This window comes from Onychomys torridus, chromosome 2 (genome assembly GCF_903995425.1).
Source record: "Onychomys torridus chromosome 2, mOncTor1.1, whole genome shotgun sequence".
Taxonomy (NCBI): Eukaryota; Metazoa; Chordata; class Mammalia; order Rodentia; family Cricetidae; genus Onychomys; species Onychomys torridus.
In genome coordinates, this window is record NC_050444.1 from 17,739,003 (window position 1) to 17,764,990 (window position 25,988).

General features: G+C 37.5%; 1 protein-coding gene across 1 annotated transcript; it reads left to right on the forward strand.

The window, feature by feature from the left end:
• Window positions 1-1,788: 1,788 nt before the first annotated feature.
• Calb1 (calbindin 1) lies at window positions 1,789-24,358 on the forward strand. Its single transcript, XM_036180062.1, has 11 exons — window positions 1,789-2,044; window positions 2,526-2,602; window positions 6,063-6,137; window positions 15,413-15,496; window positions 15,597-15,653; window positions 18,859-18,936; window positions 20,877-20,932; window positions 21,020-21,059; window positions 21,185-21,238; window positions 23,017-23,088; window positions 23,427-24,358. Exons 1-11 carry the CDS (start codon window positions 1,966-1,968, stop codon window positions 23,538-23,540), a joined length of 786 nt encoding a protein of 261 aa, XP_036035955.1. The 5' UTR covers window positions 1,789-1,965; the 3' UTR covers window positions 23,541-24,358.
• Window positions 24,359-25,988: the final 1,630 nt, after the last annotated feature.

Consider the following 25,988-nt stretch of genomic DNA (forward strand, 5'->3'; position numbering starts at 1 on the left):
AACATTTGTCTTTGTTTTAAAACGTATCCAAAGTCTAGACATTATCATCTCTATCAGAATAAGGAAGGGTCATAATGAATCTTCAAGTAGTTCCACAAGGCTGTGATTTTTCTGTGATCTTCCAAGTTTATCTTCCATGTTAGTCCAGTTTGCATAGCCTGTTTTTCATACAATGCTCTTGTCCACAATTATAAATACACATGGGACCGTTTTAATAATTAATTTTTTTAGGAACTAAAAGAAACCTGTCTAAGCTGTTGTTGTTTCATTCTTAATGACTGTTTCTCCTCGACCCCAGAGTCTACCTCGGAAGAGGGGTTCCTGTGTGAGGGTGTGGCTTGGTACATTGAGCCTCACTTTTCCCTGGAAATTGGGTTTATTCGCAAAAGTAACCTATGTGTATTGTATCAAAATGCCCTGTCACACTTATTTATATGACTGTGTCATCATAAGACTAAGCCTCAATGCTTTTTCGTTTATTACCTCAAGGATGTAGCAGGGTACTTGGCATAAAGGTGTTAATATGTGTTCACTGAATAAGCGATTGGGCATGTATATGACCCTTTTAAGTAAAAGAACGTAAAGTTGTTAACCTCTTAGAGTTTAACTTGCCTCTTACATAATGTAAGCCTGAGATGTATGTGGGAGTGTGATCAGTGATGAGAGTGAAAATAATTTATGTTCACAGAACTATAGAGTGTTGTGACCACAAGACCTGTGTGGAGAAGGACAAATGAAATACTCCTTCTTGAAATGATGGTTTTGAATGGTTTCATAAAATCTCACAATTCCACTCCTGGAGATATTCACAGTCTCAGAAACACACATGTGGATGTTTTCACACTCAGTTACAACAGGAGGAAAATGTGAAGCTTGCTTTGAAGGTTTATACGACACTTCTTTCCTTTTGGGTTCCTGTAACCAGACACGGGACACATTTTCAGCAGACAATAATGTCTCAAAAGACTGACAACTAGACAGCCCAGAAATACTAATGTAAGTGATAATCCAAACACAGCATTTGTTATATTAAAATATCAAATGTAGCATGTAACTGGGTGGTTTTCTCCACCTCTAGTGGTTTCCAGTTTCTGAAAATTCCTCACCCAGAGATAGGAGAGGTGCCGGTGAATGAGGCTGTTTCCAGTTTACCTAGTGACCACGTGTTACATTTCCCTAATCTGCACATTATAAGAGTCAAGGGAGTAGTTAATGTTGTTGCTAAACTCACTTCCTTCATAACATCTTAAATGTTTATGAGTTAATTTCTACTGCATTCCAATAATCCTACTTCAAACTTAAAAAGCAACAACAGCAGAAGCAGCATAATCCTGCATCTTCTGGTCTGTGAGGACAGCTCACATCTCAAACAGCCCCATGACTGTCTTCGTGAGCACACGATGAAGCATTGTTGGAGTTATCCAACCCACTGTATACATTAATCAAATTAAACTAATACCTGGCACTCTGCTGTTGTTCAAACAAACCCTGGACTGCCTGGATAAATAATAAGCAGACATAATCACCACCAGCATTGTTTACCCTCCATCAACTTTCCCTTCCATCTGAGAATCAAATAATTTCCAGGTTAGTGAGGGTAAGAGTCTCCCTGGATCAGGGGATTGTGAGGAGAAACGAGTCTAAGCCAGAGATCCCCACCACCTGCTGCTTCCTAGACTCCAAAACTCCAGCTATTTCCACGGAAGAGAGAAATCTAGAGGGGAGGGGAAGAAGGTTGGTGAGAGCAAGAGGCGGGAGCTAGGAAAGGGAGGCAGGAGGAGGCGTGGCCCGGCCTGGGGCCGGCGGGATAAATACTGAGAACTGGGTGCGGGGTGCCGAGAACTCGGAGGACGCCCAAAAGGAGCAGCACCGCGGACAGCGCCCGCCGCGCCGCGCCCAGCTCAGCCTGTGCTGCCCTCTCGCCCCGAGGTTCGCGCTCAGCGCCCTGAGACTCGCAGCTACACGATGGCAGAATCCCACCTGCAGTCATCCCTGATCACAGCCTCACAGTTTTTCGAGATCTGGCTTCATTTCGACGCTGACGGTGATTATTTTCTTTTTAACCCTTTCAAGACCCGTTCGCATTCCTTCCCTGCTCTTTCACTCCTCTGACCCCCTTCCTCTCAGCCATCCTTTTCTCCTTCCATCATCACCCTGCCTAATCTTGTCTTCCCCCCTGGCTGCCGACCCATCACCCTGGAAGTTTACATTGCTTGTATGGCACCCCAACGCTGTAAGCGTTCACCTTTCTAGGAACAGCAACGGTAGGACGGAGAGCAAAAATGAGGAACCCTGTCCCCAAAAAGTTTCAAAGACCGTCCCCAGTATCCCTGCTCTCCTCCTTGGCCCTCACTCAGTGTGGTTGAAGTTTGACACCTCGGAAAGGGAGCGCTGCAGCGGCTGTACCCATTGCTGACTGATCAATGCTCAGGCTACATCGCCTCCCAGGACAGCTGTCCCAGAAAGAACCGAGAAGAAACTTAGAAAGAGACATCTGACACCCGGGTGCCTCTTTGTCTTTGCAGGAAGTGGTTACCTGGAAGGAAAGGAGCTGCAGAACTTGATCCAGGAGCTCCTGCAGGCGCGAAAGAAGGCTGGATTGGTAGGCTTGGGTTTGTGAAGGACCTTGCAACCCTAAAACATACCTATTCTTGTGTTTCATGAAAGAGGTTTTGTGGGCGAAAGTAAAGACTTACTAAGAAAGGCGATTAAGAACGCCTTTGCAAATTGCGTCAGGAGAAAAAGTGTGTGTGTGTGTGTGTGTGTGTGTGTGTGTGTGTGTACCGGGGAGAGAAGTCTAAAGAGAAAATCCCTATTGTCTTAAATCGAACATATATTCTATACTGATCCTTTCCTTAACAGGTCTTAAAAGGAAACATCGATGTGCAAAACCCTTTATCAGGTCCACTTCTCTATCTCTGAGCTGGTTGTATGATTTCTAACTTCTCTTTTCTAGACGCTAAGTTAGGGGTAGAAATACATTTCTGCCCCTTGGTGGCCAAGAGCAGATCTGCAGATTCTAATGCCAATTAATGCTGCGATGTCGGTGTAGCTGGGGGGAGGGGGAACATGAGAAAACAGCTTGCTCTCACCCTTATCCCTGGAAAAAGATAACCAACTTGTAATGTAAGCGGGAGTGAAAATTTAGCAAGAAACATTTTTCATTTTTTTGCTGGAGAGAACCCCCAAAATTAGGAAAGCAATAAAACAAAGCATTTTAAAAATTCTGATGAGAAACTATTAATTATGATTTTAAAATAAGCTATGGTTTTGACTTAAGCCACTGGTTAAACCAATGATAATTATTAGTTATAAATTAATTCCTTTGGGCCAAATTTATTTGTTGGGAAAGGATGGTGTCAACATAAAAATAAAATGTATCCAGTCAGCATATGAGATGTTTGTATAAAGGAGAACAGGTTGAGAGTTTTACAAGTCTGTTGGCATTTATGTAAGACTGCCTTTCAGAAAGCAATGTTGGGTTTGGAGTAATTAGGTGATAATAGTCTTTGGTCTCTTAGACTACGATTACAAAGAAATTTTTAGATTAAAGATGTTATCTGTATCATCCCTAGATATTATATAGCATGCCACCATTTCTGGTGTTCTGGGGGATGGTGATGTACTAATAGGACTATTTTTTGTTGTTCTGTCTGTGGTATAATTTGTATAGTAAGTATCCCTATACAACATACTAGAAGGAATCCCACAGGGCTGTAAATGTACTCTGACGGATTATGAGCAGATTATGAAGTTCCTAAAATCATGCCAGACTGACTTTAAACCAGATCATGCTCTGGGGATTCTTATGTTCAGACTTAGTACATTGTAATCTAATAGAATGAGATCAAATAAAAATGTCTTTTATGTACTTTGCCCTATTTCTACCTTGTGCATTACTGTACATTACACAGTATTACCATGTAATACTATCACTATGGTTCAATCGGTCTTCAGCTGATAAAACTAAAGTAATTTTCTTTCTCACTTAAAATATATTAAATATATCTGGAAAGTCTTTTTTTCATAGAAACTATAATTACAACCTTGAATGGTGCTTTTAACAGCTAAATGAACATATTTTAATTTTCCAAAAGTAACTTTAATATTGAGATTTACTTCCATCCTCTAAATACAAATATTCATGAGCTCTGTGGGTTTTTTTTATTTTTTCCTCCTCATTTTAACACTTTTACTTTTTTAAAATATATATGTAATTAAAAAGATAAAAATCAAAAACAAAACAGAGTTCAGGTGGGAGTTAAAGAGTTTAAAGCTTACTTTTCTTCTGCTGGCTAGAACCTAACTTTGGTCTATAAGAGGCTGTAATTAAATTATAATTTGATAAGACTCATCTTTCACACAAGCATACAGTCATATCAAGTTGGTTAATACTTTGATACCTGAGTATTTTTATAGGTTATGTAATAGGCTTTGGTTGGATAACTAAAAGTCTGAATTAAGATCTAGATTAGGAATTCATGCATATCGGTCACATTTCATTTATTCTAGTTGTCTACTGCTATAAACCTACTTTTACCTATTTCTTTTCCTTTAAAACACATGCTGACCTGATAAACCAGACTTCTTCTTATTTCCTAACATGGAAGGTCAGAGAGAAACATTTATTTGGCTCATCATAATAATGTGAAATTTTACATTTCCACCAAGTGACTATGATAGCCCAGTACACCATTTCTGAAATCACTATCCTTCTGCGCTTAGCAATGTCTCATCATTACATTTAACCTTATCTTTATAAGTCTTTAGTTGATGATGCTGATTATACATGCTCCTCATTATTTAAAACATATATTGCAACCCAGTTGCTACCCAGAAACTTCCCAAGCTAAATATCAAGTCTGCTTCTTGAACTAGTAGGATTGAATAATTCTAACATTTAACTATGAAGACTTTGTTTTTGTTCACTTAAAGATATGTGTGAAAAGTCTGGGACTGATATTCCCATGCTTGACACTATTGAGCTAGACACTTTCATTTTCTTATAGTTGTTTCAGTAACAATAAATGTGAATAGAAAATTATCTATAGTAGAAGGGTTCTTTTAGGACCACATGTAATTAAATTAACGTATTGTTTCTTGCTACTTTAGTTCTACTACATATTTACAATTATTTCTAAAGGATAAATGCTGGTATTAATGCTTTAGAACTTTAATGTAGCCCTTAGATTATATTAGGCCAGCTATCTTCAGTAAAGTTGTGTGGCTGGCACTGCCATCTTGTTCAGTATGGTGAAATCGAGGTCTTAATTTGCTTTCCCAAGGAGGTAGAATAGGGTATTAGTAAGAACTGACCTATTTTAAATAGACCAGTTCATGTGACAGAGACATTTTAACTGGGCTTTGCTTGGGACCCAAGTGTTAAAAACTAAAATAGCTAACAGTTCATAACTTTCTAATATGTTGATATATAAAGAGATTATAGAAAGGAATAACCATATTGGAGGTGTGGAAAGTCAAATAAGAAGGTAGCATTTATCATTCCAAAGTACTGTTTATTATACAAAATATGTGGGAAAATAATACCTTGAGGAATTGGAAACAAGGGCAGCTTGGAAAATTTGTTTCCTATGATCCTGGGAGAGACAAAGATCAGACACATTTAATCCATGCCCTAAAACATGGTCTTCAGAATTGTCAGTTCTTAGTGAAACACAAATTTGCCAAGCCATTTTCTCCTCTCACACTTTTCTCCCAACATTTAGTTTTCTAATTTTATGTGATGAATATACACCTATTTCAAGCCAGAAAGATTCATTGCCTACAAAATGGGCTACTCTTCTACATATATGTATTTTACTTGTCCAGGCCAAAATAACTAACTACTCTACCTCTAATAGACAAGATATTATATTAAAATAAGGAGATGTTATAAGACAAGACTGTGCAGCAAAATAAAGAAAACCTTCCACAAAGCAAACATTTTAAAAGTATATTAGCATCTATTCTATTTCAATTTTCATTTTTCTTTGCAGTCATTTATTAACGTCATTATAAGAACTTTCTTCACAAACATCTTACCTAATTTTTTATAATTTTAGGAGTTATCACCTGAGATGAAAACCTTTGTGGATCAGTATGGGCAGAGAGATGATGGAAAAATAGGAATTGTAGAGGTAAGGAACCTATGCATTTGTCTGATTTAATGAATGAACATCAACTTTGAAATTTATTGAGTCATCTTAAGTGAAGCATAACTCATGCATAGAGGCCATTCCATGTCAATATAGCATCTTCTCTCTCAACACATGAGATTCAAATGGCAGAAACTAGAGAAGAGACTGTTGAGTTTAATGTAGTCCCAATACTAATTTAAAAGCATTATAAAGCAAACTGAGAAGTGAAACACTAAGTCTCTCTCACATTCCTGTCACTGACACTATTGGAACAAGCAAATCCCATCTTCTGGGTGAGCATGCTCTGCATTGCATTGTTCACCCCACACTCTCCTGGGCTCTTCATTGCCTACCCCACACTCTCTTGGGCTCTGCATTGCCCACTCCACACTCTCCTGGGCTCGCATTGCCCATGCCACACTCTCCTCAACATAGCGGCTGAGTACCCAATTAATTTGTTAACATTTAGCAGTGTAAACTTTTCTGTAATATTTTAAAATGAAATATTTTCAGCACTGTAAAGATGTCATGGCAAAAGGCTGCTTCCAGGTTTCTGAAATTCCATTTCAGATTGACAGATGGCCCTATCAAAGGCACAATAACTTTCCTACAGTGAATGAAGACTTCACAGTCTGGTATAGGTACACATTTTAATCTCTATAAGTTAAAACAGTGAATGTCAAATCTTGCCTTTTGACAATGACTTTTGCTCTTAAAGACATCTTATTATGCCTATAAATCAAGGAAAGGAAATCAATTATTTACCCATCTGTATTCTCGATTTTCAAAATAGTTGCTGCTTCCCTTATTCCTACTGGTGATATCCCAGCTGTCTTTATCTCTGCCACCTATTAAAAAACTTAGTAGAAAGATTTATCTAGAAAAATAAGTAAGATCATATTTTGAAATATGAAATATCACAATCATAATTATGTTCGTAAAACATTCTTAGTCTCTTCAGTTGTGAGGTGCTTTGGCCTTCAAAAAATTGTTATAATTCAATTTTGATTCAGAAAATTAACCTGGTTTTCAAATAATTGGTCTTATTAGGACACTTGTGGTGCCATTTTGAAACATACATATTTTTAAACACCTACTACAAATAGAGTGAAGGAAGGACATACTATTATTATCTGTGTAATTGAAATTTCTCCCTGGAGCATACATTTTCCCCTTTTGCCTGTGTGCAACTCATTACTGTATAAATAGTCATTAAACTTACAGGTGCTACAGAGGCCTACTAATCAGACAAGAATACTACAATTACGTTTATAAATGTAAGTGAAATGAGATAAATAACTACTCAAAACTAGTTTGAAAGTCTAATATCAGTGATTTTTCTAAACTGGCTATTTCAGTGTTTGGAACATTTTATAATTCTAGTTGGAGGAAGATTACCATCTCGTATTTAGCAATTTCACCTTGAAGCACTCCAGTGGACTCAGTCACTTATTATAAGTCACTTATCTGGTGTTACAGTCTTGCGTAGCAAAAGCATGGAACTCATTCACAAAATGTTACATTTTTATACAGGGAGAATGGATGGATCCAGGCTATGCCATGTGTGACAGGGTTAACTTAACATTTTAGACTTAACATTTTAACTTTAATGTCATCAAGAAGCTGGCCCTCAGCAGATGTGTTGTCTTAAGATATGGTGAAACACAAATCTCTGCAAGTTTGAGCTGAGAACTATTAGGAAGGAAGGGGTTGTGTGTATTCATAAAGAAAAAAGGAAAGTAAAAGGAGATGGAGAGAGAGAGAGAGAGAGAGAGAGAGAGAGAGAGAGAGAGAGAATAGCAAACCTGTCAAACAGCATAGCTTAGCAACCCTGTGCGCTGTATATCTGTGAGCCCCCATAACAAGATTTTGGAGGAGGCAGCTGAGCTCACTCAAGAGAAGAGAATTTAAAAAGGAAGAACAGGAGGGAGAGAGCTGCAGTGGTTTATAACGCATGTCCAGGGTGGCTAAGTAAGAGCTAAGAAAAGATGAGTCTTGATGCATGCCTGGGAAAAAGAAGTAAAATGTTACAGGAGACAGTGGGAATGTGTGAACTCACAGTTCACCCTCTAGTATCACCAGAAAGTTGTGCTAAATGTAGTTCATCCCCTGTCCAATTTGATGGGTGATATTACTTGCTTAGAAATCCTGCATATAATATGGCACTCCAATATAAAAAGCCTAGCTAACTATAAAAGAACACAAACCCCACATTTTCCAAATGCATTATAGTCTCCTTCATCTTAACAAGTACACTATGCCTTAGTGTTCAAAGAAGAAAGGGGTTGAATTGGCTCGTGTGTTATACTCACTTAATAGTTAGACCCCAGGACTCATTGAAGTCTAATCAAAGGAAACTAATATGCATCCAGTAATCTGCTTCCCTAGGGGACCACCCAATTGAATTAAAAGAAAGGAAAATTCAGTACCTAATTATCAATGTTCTGACCTGATACAGTAAAATGACACTTTCTATAACATGTATTTTTACCTAAACATATTCAAAGGAAATAAATGTTGCTATGTCTAATATTCTGAATTTGGTAATTTAATGACTTTAATATATTTTAAATTTTACATGAAGATGGTTCAGTAATAACAATATTGTTAATATAAATTCAAAAGAGGAGTATTGAAAATCTGAGACAACTTAGTAAATACCATTGGCAGTCAGAAATGTTCTAAATTTATTCAGACTAGTATAGTTCTGTTGTAAAGAAGGCCCACTAAAATAATTAAGGAAGAAGACTGAATGATTTAGCAGGTCATGGAATTCCTTTCTCTAGGTCTCACATGAAGTACACAGATGCCTCCCTTTCTTAGATGTCAAATCTTTAAGCTTTCCCTCTGCTCCCTTGGGCAATGTGTGGGAGCCTATCAACATCAACCTCTCTAGACTTAGTGTTCTTTCTGTCCAGGTCAGTGCATGCCCAGAAAAAAAAATAGGTCTAAAAGCTGTTTTAACCTAAAAACTATACCAGCCATCGAAGGGAAGCAAAATGTTCTCTAGCCATCTCCTCCTCTCTTCCACGGTAGGATTTAAGTGTGTACACTTAGCCTGGAGAAAAGTTATTAATTTTTTGGCAGAGTACCTATTTATTTGAGATTTGGGGAAACTGATTAATGGTAAAATAGAATTTGAAATTTTGTTCTGAATAGACTTTCTAAGATGGGATATTAGAAACACTGTTTTGAGTAAAGGGTGCTGGTAGCAAAGGATGAATGTCTCCAAATCAATAGTAGACCATCTGACTTCAACACTGTCTCAAACTACAAGTTATATAAAAATAGTCTCAGAACATCTGTTTCCTGGACTATGAGTAAACATGACCATATTCTAACTTCTTATGCCTGTTATGAGCATTAGTGTCAAATGAGATAATACATGTCAAACAAACAGACCACTGTAAAAACCTAGTTTGCATATTTGGCATTTTTGCTAAATACAGAAATGAGTTACTGAAAACCCTACTCTATTGTTCTGAATGCCAAAAACTTCTTTCTCCTTCTTACATAATTTATTAAATTCAAGTTATTAAAGTCAAATATTTTTAAGTTCATGACTATTTACCTTCCACATTCCCTCATTGGCGGGAAAAAATGCTCCTTCGGTTTTCAAATGTGAAAACAAATCCTTGTCTTATGTGCTCAGGAAGCATGACGTGTCACATAGTTGTCATATCTGTTTTAGGGACTTGTTTCTCTATCAAGTCACACTCCATGGGCACTCCTCTAACATGTATCATTTTGTTTTATTTTTGTAATTATCCTTTGCTTAGAAATCGTTAAGGGAAAAAAATTTTGAAGTTATCTGTCTTCCTGTAAGAGTCTTACTAGGAGTAACTATGAATTACCAACAATTGACATAGTGGCCTAGAATTCAATGTCCAGATAAGGCATGGGTAGGATTTGAACCCTTTCTAAAACATAAGGCAGGGGTTCCATACTATTCTAGGGAAGGAAAGGAAATGACAAAGAATGCAAATGCAAATCCTGTAGGATTGAGTTCCCTGGAGACAGACCTGAATTTTGTGAGGAAGTACTTGGGCATCATGTCCTGCAGAAGGAGAGTAAAGACAGCAGGCCTGAGCCCTAAAGGATGCTGGGCCTCACAAAGCTTTAATGGAGACTTTCTCTGGAATGAGCTCTGAAGTGGGAGTGCCCTTCAGAGATTTCCCAGATTTTGACTAAGAGGGTAGGACTGTTATACTCCAGTGTGGATTAACCATGAGATACCTCCTCCTTGGAGGTGCAGGTATCGTCAGCCCATACAGTTCCTCAAAGGGGCAGCTGAGTGCACAGCAAAACTCCTGAAACCAGAAACAACTCTGGGTAGCATCTCCCATTATCCACCCCAGTCCCTATTCACAGCTCAATAATAAGTTGAATTATGTCCAAGGGAACTCTACTTCCATGTGTTTACAGCTGACTCTAGACAAACAGTTACCATCATTCATTGCACCAGTAAAATATTTATTGATGCAGTTGCTAGGCAAAGAAACAGTAGAGAAAATGTAAATGGTGTCCTCAAGGACAGAGGCAAGCGGGAAGAAGTTTGCTTCCCCACTTTTGGTGCCAAGCAACCAATTCCACAAGACCTAAGGGATTCTGTCTGTACCCACAGCTGTCTGTCTTGCCTTCCATTCACCCCCTTGATTCACTCTACTTTTTTCTGCACTTGACATTAAAGATTGGGGAGTTGAAGAAAGGGAAAGCAGATGATCCATTGACTAGCAAATTACCAACAATCTTGAAACCAGGATTGGGAACTTCTGTGGACATCAGTGACTTAGCAAATCTAAGAATAAAGCAGTCCCACCTAGCATCTTCTGTGAAAGACGTTTGGCACATCCTAGACCTTGTCTTAGTGCTACAGATGGAGAATCTCCACATCCATGTGAATAATGATTTAAATAATGATTTCGAATAACGACTCCTATACACTGACAAGAGGACAGCACAGGACCACCACATTGTAGAATTCACCTTGAGAAGGAAGTCTTTTTATTCACCCCAGGCACGTATCATCCATATACATGCATTGCTTTTTAAATGGCTGTTTTTGTCTTACAATGATATTTTATGTCAGCAAATTTCATTTGTTCTTTAAATAAGCTAGTACTATAATGAGTATAATATTAATAGTTTAATGAGATTTTAAAAGAACATTTTGTATATAGATACAATCAATATTTTTATGACTAAGATCAAAACAGCATGCACAAGAAAATATACATCTATACTATTCATAAAGAACACTGAGCATGGTAGTGCACACCTTTAATTCCAGTACCTAGGAGACAGAGACAAGCAAATCTCTGAGTTGAGGTCAGCCTGGTCTACAGAGTGAATTCCAGGATAGCCTGGACTACACAGATAAACTCTATCTTGAAAAAAACAAAAGGAGGAGAGGAGGAGACTATGACTCTCTTTATATTTGACATTATAAAAATCTCTGTTCTTTATGTGAGTTACATAAACTTTACAAAACAAAGATGGGTAAATTTCCATAATCTTACATCTAATCATTACTTTATAGTGTGTTCTTTTCCTTTTTTTATTTTTAAATAGTTGATGGATTTTCAGAAGTATACTATTTAAGAGAAATTATTACTTCTTAGTTTAAAGCAACAGATATTTTACAAAATTCAAGTAGTATAGAAAATGATCTAAGCAAAGTTGTTGACTCTATACCGAGTCAATGAAATATTTCTATTTTTAAAAGAAATCACAAGCATGTGTTCCAGGCACCTGGTATACAGGGCTCCATTGATTCTGAATGGGCATATGATGCAGATGAGAAACTCTCTGAGTACCTGAAATGTACTGAAAGAGGTCCACTCCAAGCATTAAAGGTTGCTTACCAAGAGGCAAAGGAAAAGTTGAGATTGGCTATTCCAGTCCTAAACAGGTGCTTGTGTTAATCATAACATAACATGAACAGACTTCTGGAATCACACAAAACCTTCTAACATCTACCATTACCATCAAATTCTGTTGGTCACTTGTCTCATCACTGACATATTTCCTTGTTTTTTAAGACCTAGGATTTCTATTTTGTTACTTCTTTGCCCTTGTCTCTCCCCTGGATAAATCTTTCCTCCCTCTTAGAAGCATTCTCCAGAAGGCCTCCAGTCTCTACACTGGGCTTTAGGAGAATGGCTGTTTCTCCTCTCTTTGAAGACCCTCTCTATGCCTAGTTCCCCTCTTACTTCTTCTCTTCCTCCTTAGCATCAGTGGAGACCTGCTCTCTGGCTCTCACTTACGAGTCTTTAATAAAGAAAGTCGTTTACAGAAACTTTCTACTAGAGGCCCTCATATAGATGCCAAGGAAAGAAAAGGTCACAGGGAAGATGAGTTCTAGATCTCAATGAGTAGAAAGAAGCATGGCTTTGCAAAGCCTCTGGTAGCAATCACTAACAAATGCTTCATTTGCATTCCAAGAGAGAAGGAGCAACCAATTCATCCTACTACTGTAATCAAGGAGCATGGTGCAGGCTTAATTTATTAACAGCCATCACATTTATCTGAGTTTCAGAGTCTGCAAGTCACCAGAGCAGATAGCTCAATTTCAGCATCCTCAATTCAAAAGTTTGTGCTTTGAATTATTATTGAACTGTATTATTTCTGAGGGGCGGAATTTTATGAGTAAAGAAATCAACTATACAGACAAGACTTGAATGTAGTGCTAAGACACCTGAATATATATGGAGAGAGAGAGAGAGAGAGAGAGAGAGAGAGAGAGAGAGAGAGAGTATTTATGGACCAAAACCTGATTTAATTTTTAAAATTACTGGCAAATCCTAAAAACCCTATTTTCACCTTCTAGATGCATTATCATCTACCCACAGTAGTGGCATTTGCTTCTAGTTAAGATGTTTGCTTCCAGTTAAGATCTGACTGCAGTCTAGGCAGTGGTAGCACATGCCTTTAATCCCAGCACTTGGGAGGCAGAGCCAGGCGGATCTCTGTGAGTTCCAGGCACCAAAGCTACACAGAGAAACCTTGTCTCCAAAGACAAAACCAACAACAACAACAAAATATCTGACTGGATAATATTAAATATTCTAGCAAGATTTATTTTGTCTTTCACCTTTCGCTAACCCCATCCATAAAGACTATGAACAGAACTGTTATAACTTGAGGTTTTTGTTTTTTTTTTTTTCAAAATCTAAAGGCAAGATACTTTAAAGGACATATTACACAACTATATGGAAGATGAGGTTGCTTGCACATAGGGTGAAATGATGGCTTACATTAAATTACATCAAATTTTGATGGGTCTAAAAGGTAGGAGATTTTTAAGTGGGCATGATAAGCTTTCCCATTATTTAGTTTAACATTTAGGACATTTTCAACCAGCTTCTTAAACTGAGGATAGTGATATATAATGGGGTCACAAACCATGTGGTAACAGTAAAAGGTTTCTGAGCACACAGGAAACAAAAATTAATTCAAATTAAAAAGTGTAGTGAATCGAAGGTGTTCCTGGCATCACTCGCCTTCACTGCACCCTTGGTGCTGAGCACGCATGTTCATCCAGCACTGCACATGCATCACACCATGCAACACCAGCAAACACTGCCAGAAACCCCCAGCTAGGGCTGGGGTGTGCTGCAAATTACAGACTTTTTCTGTGCATATGAAGTGTTCTGCTCTTAGAAAAGCATACGAGTTTAACTGTAGAAAACAGAGACTTGTAATGTTTTCCTCCTGTCATTCCTCAGCATGCAGCAAATTATTCTTTGTATTATCTTACAATACTTGATTTTAAAATTTTCTGTTAGAGTTGTCAAATTGAATTTCACAAAAAAACTTGTTAAATTAATTCAGTTTGGGATTAAAATAGAATTTTTAACAGTTTCTGTAATGGTGTAAAAACATGGCAGTGCCATTTTAAGTTACATATTTATATGAGACACTGTTCACAACAGTGACAATTATACTGTACTTCATGAAATTGCCGCAGATAGATCAATTCTAAAAGATTGAAGATGTTCTGCATCCTACAGTATCAAATATCCAGCCAAGAATGAATCTTTATATAAAAACAAACAATTTGAGTTCATCTTTAATAAATAGTAAAACTGTATAAAAGAATTATTTTAAACTAAATTGTTGTGGTTTATTATCAGTAAATGTTTGTTTGTGTATCTATATTATATATGCCTGGGGTCACATAAAACTTTCTCAGAAGAAATGAGGCTATATATGTAAGAGAAATTTAAGTAGAACTGATCTAGATGAGTGTAAAGTGTACGTACCAAGGATAAGGGTTCGTGTCTGTACTTTAGGGAATTCAACCACTGCTGGAAATTAGTCAGACGTTGCAGATGAAGGTTCATTCTCCAGTAGTGAAGAGTCAGTAATTCCAACAGCACACATCTTGAACCAGGGATATTCATTTCTATTTCACCTCCTTCTAGTGAGGAAGGTGCCGGGACTACAGCTCATTAGCAGCAGAGCCAGAAATAGAAGTCACATCAGCAGAGGAGCCATCAACCCCGCACCCTCCTTCTCCACATGCAGTAGATGATATTAGTCTTAAAATGGGATTGGTGGCTCTTTACCCCTCAAAAGAGGGAGAAGTGGAGAGACCGGGAGGGGAAGATGTTGAAGTTAGGGAATGAGATCTAAGGGGAACTATCATAGTCATTCAGTGAAACAGACATCTCTGAGCAGAGATCACGTTTTAAGAGTGTCCTTGTTACTGTCTCGTTCCGCCTGTTTATGGTAATGTGTCTTCTTTCTGCCTTTTGCTACTGTTTTGCAGTTAGTTGCCTTTGGTCCATCATCTCCTTTATGTTGCTCTCCAGAACAAGACATGTATATTTTTTTTCTTCCTTCCTTTCACCTCTATGCATGTTCCTCACAAATTCTCATGTCACATGAAATTTAGAATCATAGTGTGTGCCATCCTTGCACACTGAAAGAACTGAGACCTGACCGATGGCATAGAGCTTATGCGGCATGCATCTGCATGTGTGTGCAGCAGATGAAAAGTGGTGCCCTACAGCCATCTCTTTGGCTGGGCAGCCAGGTCCTCAGGGCGTAGGTACTGGAACGCGCCTTGGTATTTTGCAGAAGCCAAGTACTAGAAAGGGAAAGTGAGCTAAGTCTGCCCTCTCCTACACTATTAGCCAGCTGACGTTTATCTGTACGGCTCTGTCAGTCAATATCGCTGCTCACAAAGCATGCTGAGGCAAAACTGAAGCAGCAGGTGATGGCCCAGTCTCTTTCCAGGCTCCTCAGCTCTTTTTTTCCCATCTTTCCAGCTGGCTCATGTCTTACCCACAGAAGAGAATTTCCTGCTGCTCTTCCGATGCCAGCAACTGAAGTCCTGCGAGGAATTCATGAAGGTAAAAACCATCTGCCCTGGAGAAAGGTGCTGAAAGTAAGGAAGTTGGTGGGTTCTATGATTGATTTAAATCTGGTTTTCTGTCTCTGAATTTCTTGCAGACTTGGAGAAAGTACGATACTGACCATAGCGGCTTCATAGAAACCGAGGAGCTCAAGGTGAGTGAATCAAAGTGGAGGCCCAGCGTGCTCCTTCCAGATGCAATCGCGAACTGCTGAGGGATTCACAGCTTTTTAAAAAACCTCCCACAAAGGAAACTTACGTTGAGCTGTGGCACATTTGCACCCACTCTTCACATCATTAACGAAATACCAGATCGAAAGACAGACTTCAAGGCCTTCTTGAGATTCTGCTCATCAGCGCAAGAAATTAGCATTTTCTGTGGTGTACCTAAATTGTTACATAAGATAGATGGATGATAGACACCCATACACACAGAGACAGATAGACAAATGGAGCTGACTATGCCAACTAGATAGGCTACTCTCCATTGAAGTTTGAAATTTTACTTTATAAATTGAATGCCTAAATATATTTTTTTCAAAAAACACAAATGACTGAGACATGTGTTGTACCTTTTGCATATTTATTTTCTTTGCACATATTATATGAGATAAGCATTACCCTAGTGACAAAAAACTGCAAAAATGTAAGAGAACTACTGAAGGCCATACAGAAATAAAACACAGGGCTGTAATGTTTAATCCTAGACTCATCCATATCCTTAGACATAGCATATGCCTCCCAACAACATAAATTATATAACTAGATTGTGGGAAACGAAAATTTTGAAAATAAATCACCAATTCACAGAAGTAATGAGGAGATCATGTGGGAGAGAGATACAAGGAAAAGAAATCTGAATCAAATATAAGCTCAGGACAAATCACCATGTCATCCTACCATTTTTCATCTTTAATGCAAAGGTAACGATACTGTGGTGTTGGACGTACTGTGGAGTCTTAAGACTTTGCACAGCCTTCTGTGAAGTGCAAAGCATAGCAAATGGTGTTGCACTCAATTCAGGAGAGGAAACAAACTGTCCACCTCATTTCCTCCAGCCAACCAGAAGACTTCTTAGTCAGAAAGGCCCATTTCTTCTAACTTCAGAATATAGAGGGATTTAACGGGTGCAAGGGCTAGTGAGATGGCTCCATGAGTCAAGACACCCACCCACAAGCAAGCCTGACTACTTGAGTTTGCTTCCCTGGACCCCTCCTGGTGGAAGGAGAATTGTTCTCTGATCTGCACATGCATGCCATAGCTTCTGTGCACCCTCAGACTGTCACATACACATACTCACAAAGTAATTTTTTTAATTTTTAAAAGGGAAGAAAGTTAATATTTGTTTAGCATCTGAAAGTGTACCTTCTATGTCACAGACATAGTACTGCCTTTGAAATGTATCTCAGCATTTATTCTTCAGGAAATTTGCAAGGCAGTTTACTATGACTCCCAATGTGTAGGGAGACAGAAGTTCAGAATGCTTGGGGTATTTTTCACCTGCCTAGGAAGAGAACCTAGGCTTGGCCCTAGAGTGTCTGATAATATCAATAACTTTTTTCCTACACCACTGTGTACCTCAAACTTCACTCAATATGAGCTGCTTCTGAGGCTGCGTTGTGGGGAAAAGGATGCATTGTTTTCCTAATCATAGTTCAACATGGTTTAAGAAGGACAGAATTTTAGAGATTGGACTGGTTGGTATATTTGTACCACTGAGCAATTGCTGTGACAGACTCAATTGCAGCCTCTTTAAAATGCCAACACTCTTGATATAAAGTTCCTGAAAACAATATCTTTTAGAAACTGCTCTGCAGCTAGGCTCCACAAGGTGATAGGGAAGCCATAGTGTTTTTTTTTTTTCTTTTAGACTAAAAGAATGATTTTTTAAAAATCATCACAGTACATAATGAAAACATTAGCTCACTCCAATACTGACCTCAAAATATTCTCACAGTCTCTCTCTTTGTTCTAAATTCTATTCTCAGAAAGGAAATTCTAAATAGAAGTCCGCCTCCCTGGAGAATTTTGAAGATAAGTTGGCATTCTTTTTTAATGGATCTTTCAAGAAAGCTAATTTTAAGGAAAGAAAGCTAATTTTAAGATCCATAATAGAGTAAAACACCGCTTTCTCTCAGACATGACTTTGAATCCTAGTGTCCCAAGGTTTCTCCAAGGCTATTTTTGTGACCACCATTTCAGTGTCTGATGAGACTTTTTAGCCCAATTAATCTCTGACAAAAAAACTTCAGAAGGCTCAAAAATAAAACTCACCCCCACCAGATAACTTTGAATTTTATATATGCTTCACTTTGGATCTGAAGCAAAGTGTTCAGAGTGGAAATAAATGTATCAAACCAAGAAAGGGCCCTTCCTTGAAAATGGGCAGCAAGTCACTCCAGCAGAGCTAGCTCTCTTTTAAAAAGGAGACAGAGCACTGTCAAAAGCACTAAAGAAACTCAATCCTCCAAGGCTTTCTGGGCATGGAATCTGCTCAGTTTCCATAGCTGCATTAATTCATTTTCTGAGGAAATTAAAGAGTTACAAATGAACATCAGTGGAGAAAACAAAAGGCTATTACAACCCTCAGCATTCACACTGACATTTGTATGGCAAGTCTTTGTAAAACTTTTATCTCTGTAAAACAAAAATTAAACTCACTTGCAAGTTCCAACTGTTGAGTTAATAATCATCGTTTTCACCCTTCCCACATTAATCTCTGTTTTAATGTGATTCATATGTCCCTCAAGGATTCAACATTACCAACTGTTGTAGTTTGTGCAGTCAGCAGAAGCATTTGAATAAAGAGCCTATAGATCCTGTGATGCCTTTTTGCTAACCACCGGGCCATCTGGAGAACAGCATAGCACTAGCTGCAAATAGGAGAACACGGCCCGGGGTGCAGCAGGAAATGCATTTTAAATTGGAGATGTATTTCCATCTAGCTTGTTGAACATTTTTCACACAGGTTGGAAAGGTACAAAACGGAGGCCTTGCACTTCTAACAGGAAGATCAAATGAATACAGGTGAAGCGAAGCATCCATTGGACTGATTTTTTTTTTTTTTTAGGTTTTAATTCAGATCCTTTCACATTACACAATCAACATCTTCCTTTAACTGCAATCCTAAGAACACAGCACAGCTCTGACTATGACGAATCAGGTCTCAGAAAGAGTCAGGTGCTGTGCTTAGCAAAGGCAATTTCATAATTGGGATGCCACAAGGCCCACAAGACTTCCAAAGTCCTTTGCTTCCCTGGTTCTACCATAGGGGTTTTCTTTGCATTCATCCAGGTGTATTCTTGCAGACTAGATATTACCAATGACATGAAATTTTCTAAGTGCTCTTTTTCTCAACAGAACTTTCTAAAGGATCTACTAGAGAAAGCAAACAAGACTGTGGATGATACAAAACTAGCTGAGTACACAGACCTCATGGTAAGACTGAACTGGAAAAGATTTAGCCAAGAGCTCATTAAACACATTGCCTGTGTTCTTGCTAAGTCTCAAGGCTACCCAGGATGGAATAAATAAATCAAGCTTGCACATCACATACTACAGATGAACATTTCTGATAAAGCTACATCACATTTATCTCTCACAGACTTTTCTTTAAAAGCCAGAGTTATTGTATTGCTAAGGTATACAGCTTTTGCATGTTATACATAGAATATAAGTGACTTCACCCTTTGTTCCGAGAAATTCTGAATTTGCTTTTAACCATTGTTTAGAAAAGACTTTTTAGAGTTTAATGAAAACTGCTACTTTATTCATTAAATTGCTTAAAATGAGTTTCTTTCCCTTTTATTTTTATTATCTTGGAATATTGAATCAGCACTATGAATGAGACCCAGACATACCTTAAGCCTGATGTTTTGATAATTGTATAAACAAGGTTTGTTATAAAATATGAATAATATAGCCACAAAATCTTTACTCAAAAGTGCCTAATGCAAATAAATTAATGAGGTTCTAGACAAAACAAAAATTCATAAAGTTACTCTGTCTCAGGAAGATAGTTTGGGAATCTTAGCTCATTATAGGATTAATGTTATAGGATAGCAATATATATATATATGTTCATATTTTCTCTACATGCTGTGAAGTTATGAGTTCTTACCCCATAGGTTAAGTAAATAAGTCATGAAACGTTACTTCTATGCTGTATTAGATTTTGAGGTACGCTGAGGAATGGTCGTCTAGAGTTTCTGTTCTGCTTAGTGCTACTGAGGTTTGCTTTCAATCTTCTCACTTCTTGGTACAGTTCTGTCCCAGCAGCAGCAGCAGCAGCAGCAAACAGGTGGGATGGCACTCTTGCTGTGCCACAAAGGCAAGACCTAAGCTTTCTTGGGCCCTTTCTTTGGGAAGTGGACAGTAACCCACATTTCAATTTTCTAGTGTGTCTCAATCTTAAGGGATTCTATTTAAAGTAAGGTTGCCTTTCCAGGTAGGAATCTGAACCTGCCTTTCAAAAACAACTCAGATGGGAGCTTCCCCCTGCTGGGCTGGCCTAGTAGATCTGATTAAATGTCATAAACCAGTTCCAATCTGGGAAGCAAATTAATCAAGAACTAATTAAAATTTAAATATATAGGGGAGGAAACATTTCCCTATGGGCAAGAAGCTCTGTGATCTAGTTGTCCAGTATCTTGGTAGACATTACAACAAAATTAGAATTTATGGTCAATGGATTATAAAATGCTGTGTCAATACAGAACCCTGATAAAATGATCTGCTTCCCACAAAGAATTTTTAGACCATACCGAACCATAGAATGTCCTTTCTTTTTCCCTTTGAAAGACCTCTCTAAACTTCTATGAACTTTTTTTCAGCATAGGCCTTTTCTCAGCTACATATAGAGATAGATAGATAGATAGATAGATAGATAGATAGATAGATAGATAGATAGATAGATAGATAGATAGATAGATAGATAGATGATAGATAGATAGAATATATATATATATATATATATATATATATCATAGATATGCTACATTTGGCGTATTTAGTATAAGCATTATCTTCATTGTGGCAATATTTACTGCTTTCTAAAAATGTGAATGTTTCCTAAATGGTATTTATGTGTGAATATACCTCAGTATATGATATATAAGTACAGTATCCAGTTAGGAAGTATTGTTAAGGAAGGAAAATTAAACAATTTGAAATTATTCGAAATCATGTAGTCATGTTATCCAGTTACTGCTTTTGTTGATTTTCTTTTTTTGCTTTGAAGATGTAAAACAGGCTGAGGGTGCAGTTCAGTCTTAGAGTGCTTATACTGCAGGCACTCAGGATGTTTGATGTTTGAACGTTTGTCGCGTTCATCCAATAATTCATAACTCGATGTCCCAAACATTGGCAATGTCTTTCAGCTGAAACTGTTTGATTCAAATAATGATGGAAAGCTTGAACTGACAGAGATGGCCAGGTAAGTTTCTGGGTTGCACAGATGGTATTAGAATAGACTGGCTCTCATCTAAAATTGCAGCCTATTAACATGTTTTTCTCTCAAAAGGTTACTACCAGTGCAGGAAAATTTCCTTCTTAAATTCCAGGTAGTTGCCTTTTCTCTACAATAAGTAATGTTTTCTTAAAAAGTCAAAAGGTGGGAGATTTTTCAAGAAAAACAAGCTGAAATACACGTCACGTTTTAACTGAACCTCTCTTCTCTGTCTCCTAGGGAATCAAAATGTGTGGGAAAGAGTTCAATAAGGCTTTTGAGTTATATGATCAGGTAAAACTATTTTTTTCTTTTTTCTTTTAAAAAAAATCTTACAAAAACAGTTTAACAGGAAATCTATCCTCTTAAGACCTTGAGTATAAAATATAGTATTTATTAACTGTTGAAGCAGGACTGCATAGAAGTTCTATAGAACTGATTTACTCACACAACTGAGACTTTACACCCACGAGTGACTGCACTTCAACTCTCCCTTCCCTGACATCTAGTTTCATTATTTTAGAAACATTTTATAAGTGCATTCCCATGACTACCTCCTGACAGGCTTCTCTCCCCTTGCATGTTCGCAAGGCTTACTATATTACAATACATTACAGAGTGTCATTTTTATTATAGTATTGTGTTGTATGTACATTTATGATCTCCTTATACATATCCTTTTTCTGCTTATTCATAAATGGACATTAGGTTGTTTCTACATCTTAACTCTTGCAAAAACAATGCCATGAACATGAAGTGTTAATATCTCTTCAACATTCTGGTCTTTTGAAGAAAAATAACAGAATTGTGATTATTTTATATCATATATTAGTTCTATTTTTAATTCTTTTGGTGTATCATCATACTATCTTGCTGTATCATTTTGATTTTCCATAAACAGCATACAAATGTTTCCAATTTTGTCATAACCTCACCAACACTTACTTCCTTTGTCTAGTAATAGTGATTCTTGCAACTGTGAAATGATTTGTTTTCATTGCATTTCTGTGATGGTCAATAACATTGATCACCTTTTCATAAACTGATTAGACATTTATATCTTCCTTGAAAAAGTATCTATTTACATTTTAGCCCACCCTTACATATTTTAATATTACATTCCCTTTATATAAAGCATTAGTGCCTTACCTGATACATAGTTTACAACTGTCTTCTCCCAGTCTTCAGGTTGCCTTTCACTCGCAATGGTTCTTGCAGCTTTTATGCTGTGTTCTGCTGTCTTCCTGTCATCTGTGCTCTGGGCTCATAACCCACAAGCTCAATGCTAAGACCAATGTCATAAAGCTTTTACCTATTTTATATTTAGGAGTAGTTTCTATTTATATTGTCTGGTTTTGGTTTTGGTTTTGACACAGGAACCCATGCTGAATGGCCTGGAACTCACTATATAAACCAGACTGGCCTTGCACTCATAGAGATCCATTGCTTATGACACCCAAGAGCTAAGATTAAAGATGTGTATCACTACACCTGGCTCTAAGAGTTTTATATCTTCATGATTTAAATATTTGCATTGAGTTAATTTTTGTCCATATCAAAGTTAATTTTTCCCCTTTTGCATGTGGATACACAATTTCCCCATATCTTTTGTTGAAGAGACTATGCTTGTCCTTACACTCGGCTTCCCAGGGAAAGATCAGTTGATTCTATGCATATGGACCAATTCCTGAGCTCCCTGTTCTATTCCATTAGTCTATATACCAATCTCTAAGTAATTACCATACTGTTTTAGTTACTGTAGCTGAGGACTATATTTTGAAATCAGAAACTGCTGCCTTTTTCATGTTTGTTTGTTTGTTGTTTATTTGTTTGTGGAGGAAAAGCATGCCACAGCCTTTCTTAGCCCCTGAGCCGTCTTATCAGCCCAATGCTTCCATTTTCATCCTTTGAAAATGTCAATCTGTTTCACTAGTGTAAGTACTCACCTACTTGGCAACTGTGGTAGAGCTGTGTTAGGGGCAAGACACACCTGGTTAGGACCCTCGCCAAGAGGGGTTTTCTGAGTACTGCAGTTACTTCCAATGTGTACTATTTTATTTCTCCTCACTCAGGATGGCAATGGATACATAGATGAAAATGAGCTGGATGCTTTACTGAAAGATCTGTGTGAGAAGAACAAACAGGTAATTCAGTTGCCATGCAACTTATTCCTAAGCAGGCTTTAGGGAACTGCCCAGAAATGGCCACGCATCTGTTGTGGAAATCCACTCAAAGAATTTGCAGAGGAGTAGAGCATACTTTAACTCTTAATTCAAATTGAGTTCAGCACAAATCAGTAAACTGTGATAAACAGGCTTGGGTTAGAAACAACCTGGTGATTATTCCCATTTATAAAAGAATTTAATTCAGATCTTTTCTTAATGGTTGATATAACAAGCAGTTTCTCTCATTTTATCACTGGCCAGTGGTTAACTAATTTCCATATTTAATTGGGTTACAATGCTATCTATGTCCTATACAGGAACTGGATGTTAATAATATTACTACATACAAGAAGAACATAATGGCCTTGTCGGATGGAGGGAAGTTGTACCGAACAGATCTTGCTCTTATTCTCTCTGCTGGAGACAACTAGAGTTGGTGGCCACAACCACTTGCTAGTGATACATTGTATCTAAAAACATAACTGTGCACTATAGAGGAGTAGGCTGTATTTTCTTTTATATCTGTAAATTCTACTGCATATAGAGAATTATCCAGGATGTGTGGCACATTCTTCTCTGCTTGTTTCTATACTGTTTGTAATGTACAGTTTTTGTAACCAGATAATTGAAAAGGAGAAAGTCCAAGCTTAGGCCAGTTGGAACAATCAATTAAAAAAAATGAATCTAACAAGGTTTTGCTTTCATAAATGCAGCTGAACATTTGGATGTCCCTAAAAATTTTACCAGGATTCATCTAAAAAATTCGAGTGTCAGAAGTGTAAATGTACATCTGACACTGGATAGAAGAAGAATTCATGACAAGCCAAGCATTTTTATTTTAGATAATCATGGGACTGCCCCACAAAGTACTTCTATGCTGTTTCCATCTAGTTGAGGGGATGTGTTTCTGCATCTGAAGCACCAAATATCAATAGTTAGTTAATTATGGCTTTAGTATAAAACATTCTCCCTAGAGATTTAGTTTACTGATCAGTGACATGTCTACTGCTTGAATAGAAACCACACTCTTGACTCAAGTTGGCTTGGTGACATGGGAAGGGAGCCAGATGACACGGAAATATGTCTGATTCTATGTCTGTATTTCCAAGAAGTCTACTGCCAGAGAATATGACTTTAGCCCATTTTCTAAATTATTTTCATGTGTTTCCAGATGACACTTATTCTAGTAAACTGCTGTTTTATGTCATATTCTGTGTGTATTCGCTGATTAAATTCAATGTACTGAGTATCCTGGTGTCTAGTTTGCATACTTCCTGGATTTTCTATGTAGAACTGTTCATTTCCACCACGGGTTTCTGCCGCCTCTGGAGATATTTTTTCTAGCTACAACTCTCTATTTTTACTATGTAAATGAATTTTAATGTAAGATTCATAGCAACCTGATTATTGAATGTTATTTCATCAAAACTCTTGTGTATTCTGTGGATTGTATATTTCATATTGAGATCAGTATTCAAAATAGTTCTGCTTCTATCTGCAGAGTTTCAGATGAGTTCAAGATAGACTCAGAAGAGAAATACTAGTGTAATCATTTTTCTAGTAAGTGATATTCTAAAACCTTCACCGGCCCACATCTAGCTCAATTTTATGTATTTTTTAGCTAGTGTAGCCTGACTGGTTATAGGTTACAAATAATGATTAATGACCTTAGAGTCTTTATTGTGAAGCAAAAAACAATGACAGAGTCTGTGAAATTTATAGTTGCCACTAAAGAGTTAATGGAGGCCTCAGTCAGCTTTCATAAATGCAACTGAACATTTGGATGTCCCTAAAAATTTTACCATTAAGCACTTTTTTCCAATTCATAATAATAACAACAACAAAAAGTACGGGTTTTTTCTCTCAAGAATGAATAAAAAAAACAGGCGATGGTGGCGCATGCCTTTAATCCCAGCACTCGGGAGGCAGAGGCAGGCGGATCTCTGTGAGTTCGAGGCCAGCCTGGACTACCAAGTTAGTTCCAGGAAAGGCGTAAAGCTACACAGAGAGACCCTGTCTGGAAAAACAAAAACAAAAACAAACAAACAAAAAAGAATGAATAAAAAAGGAATACAAAACACCATATCCCAGGATGGGAGGGGTAATAGACCGGCTTTGCTGCAGGATATATTTGGGAAGCAGTGACATTAGACTGAATTTCACTACTAAGAATAAGAAAATTACATTACTCTCTCATATTTGTTTCTCCCCCAATGTATTAGTTGGCATGCAATCATTATCAATTAGGATAGAAGTGTAGTTATCCTGAACCATTATAGCCTCGGTGCTCTAATACAAACTTTCTTCAGTGAATGACTGCTACACTTAGAGGTATGGGAAATTTTTAAGATTAACCAACAAAGAAATCCCAGAAGATCCAAATATTTAGAGATTTATTTTTCCTCAAGTGATTTAGCCACATATTTTTTCATGCAAGATCTTAAAAGAAGTATGAAAAAACAAAGATGTTTTAAATTTTATTGATAGAAAAATGGCTATTCCACAAAATAGACATTAAAATGGTACCAAGTTTGGTATTCTTGTGATAATGGTAGAACAAAATCTACAATAGAAAAATATGGTTGTAGTAATTCTTCTGATGTTGTTTACATGTTTTATTGGAGTGTTGTGTTTCTTTGTTTATTTGTTTATTTTTTGAGGCAGGGTCTCACCATGTAGTATATACTAGTCTTGAACTCTTGATCCTCTTGCCTTTGCCACCCTAATGACAGGATTATAGATGTGTGCTGCCATACCCAACACTGGTAGGAGCATTTCTCAAAAGTCCCCCAGGTGCTGACAGCAACAATGGCCACAAATTTAGTAGCAAGACCACCATGGTGGACTCAGGTTCCTGAAAACTAGTAAAACTCTAACAC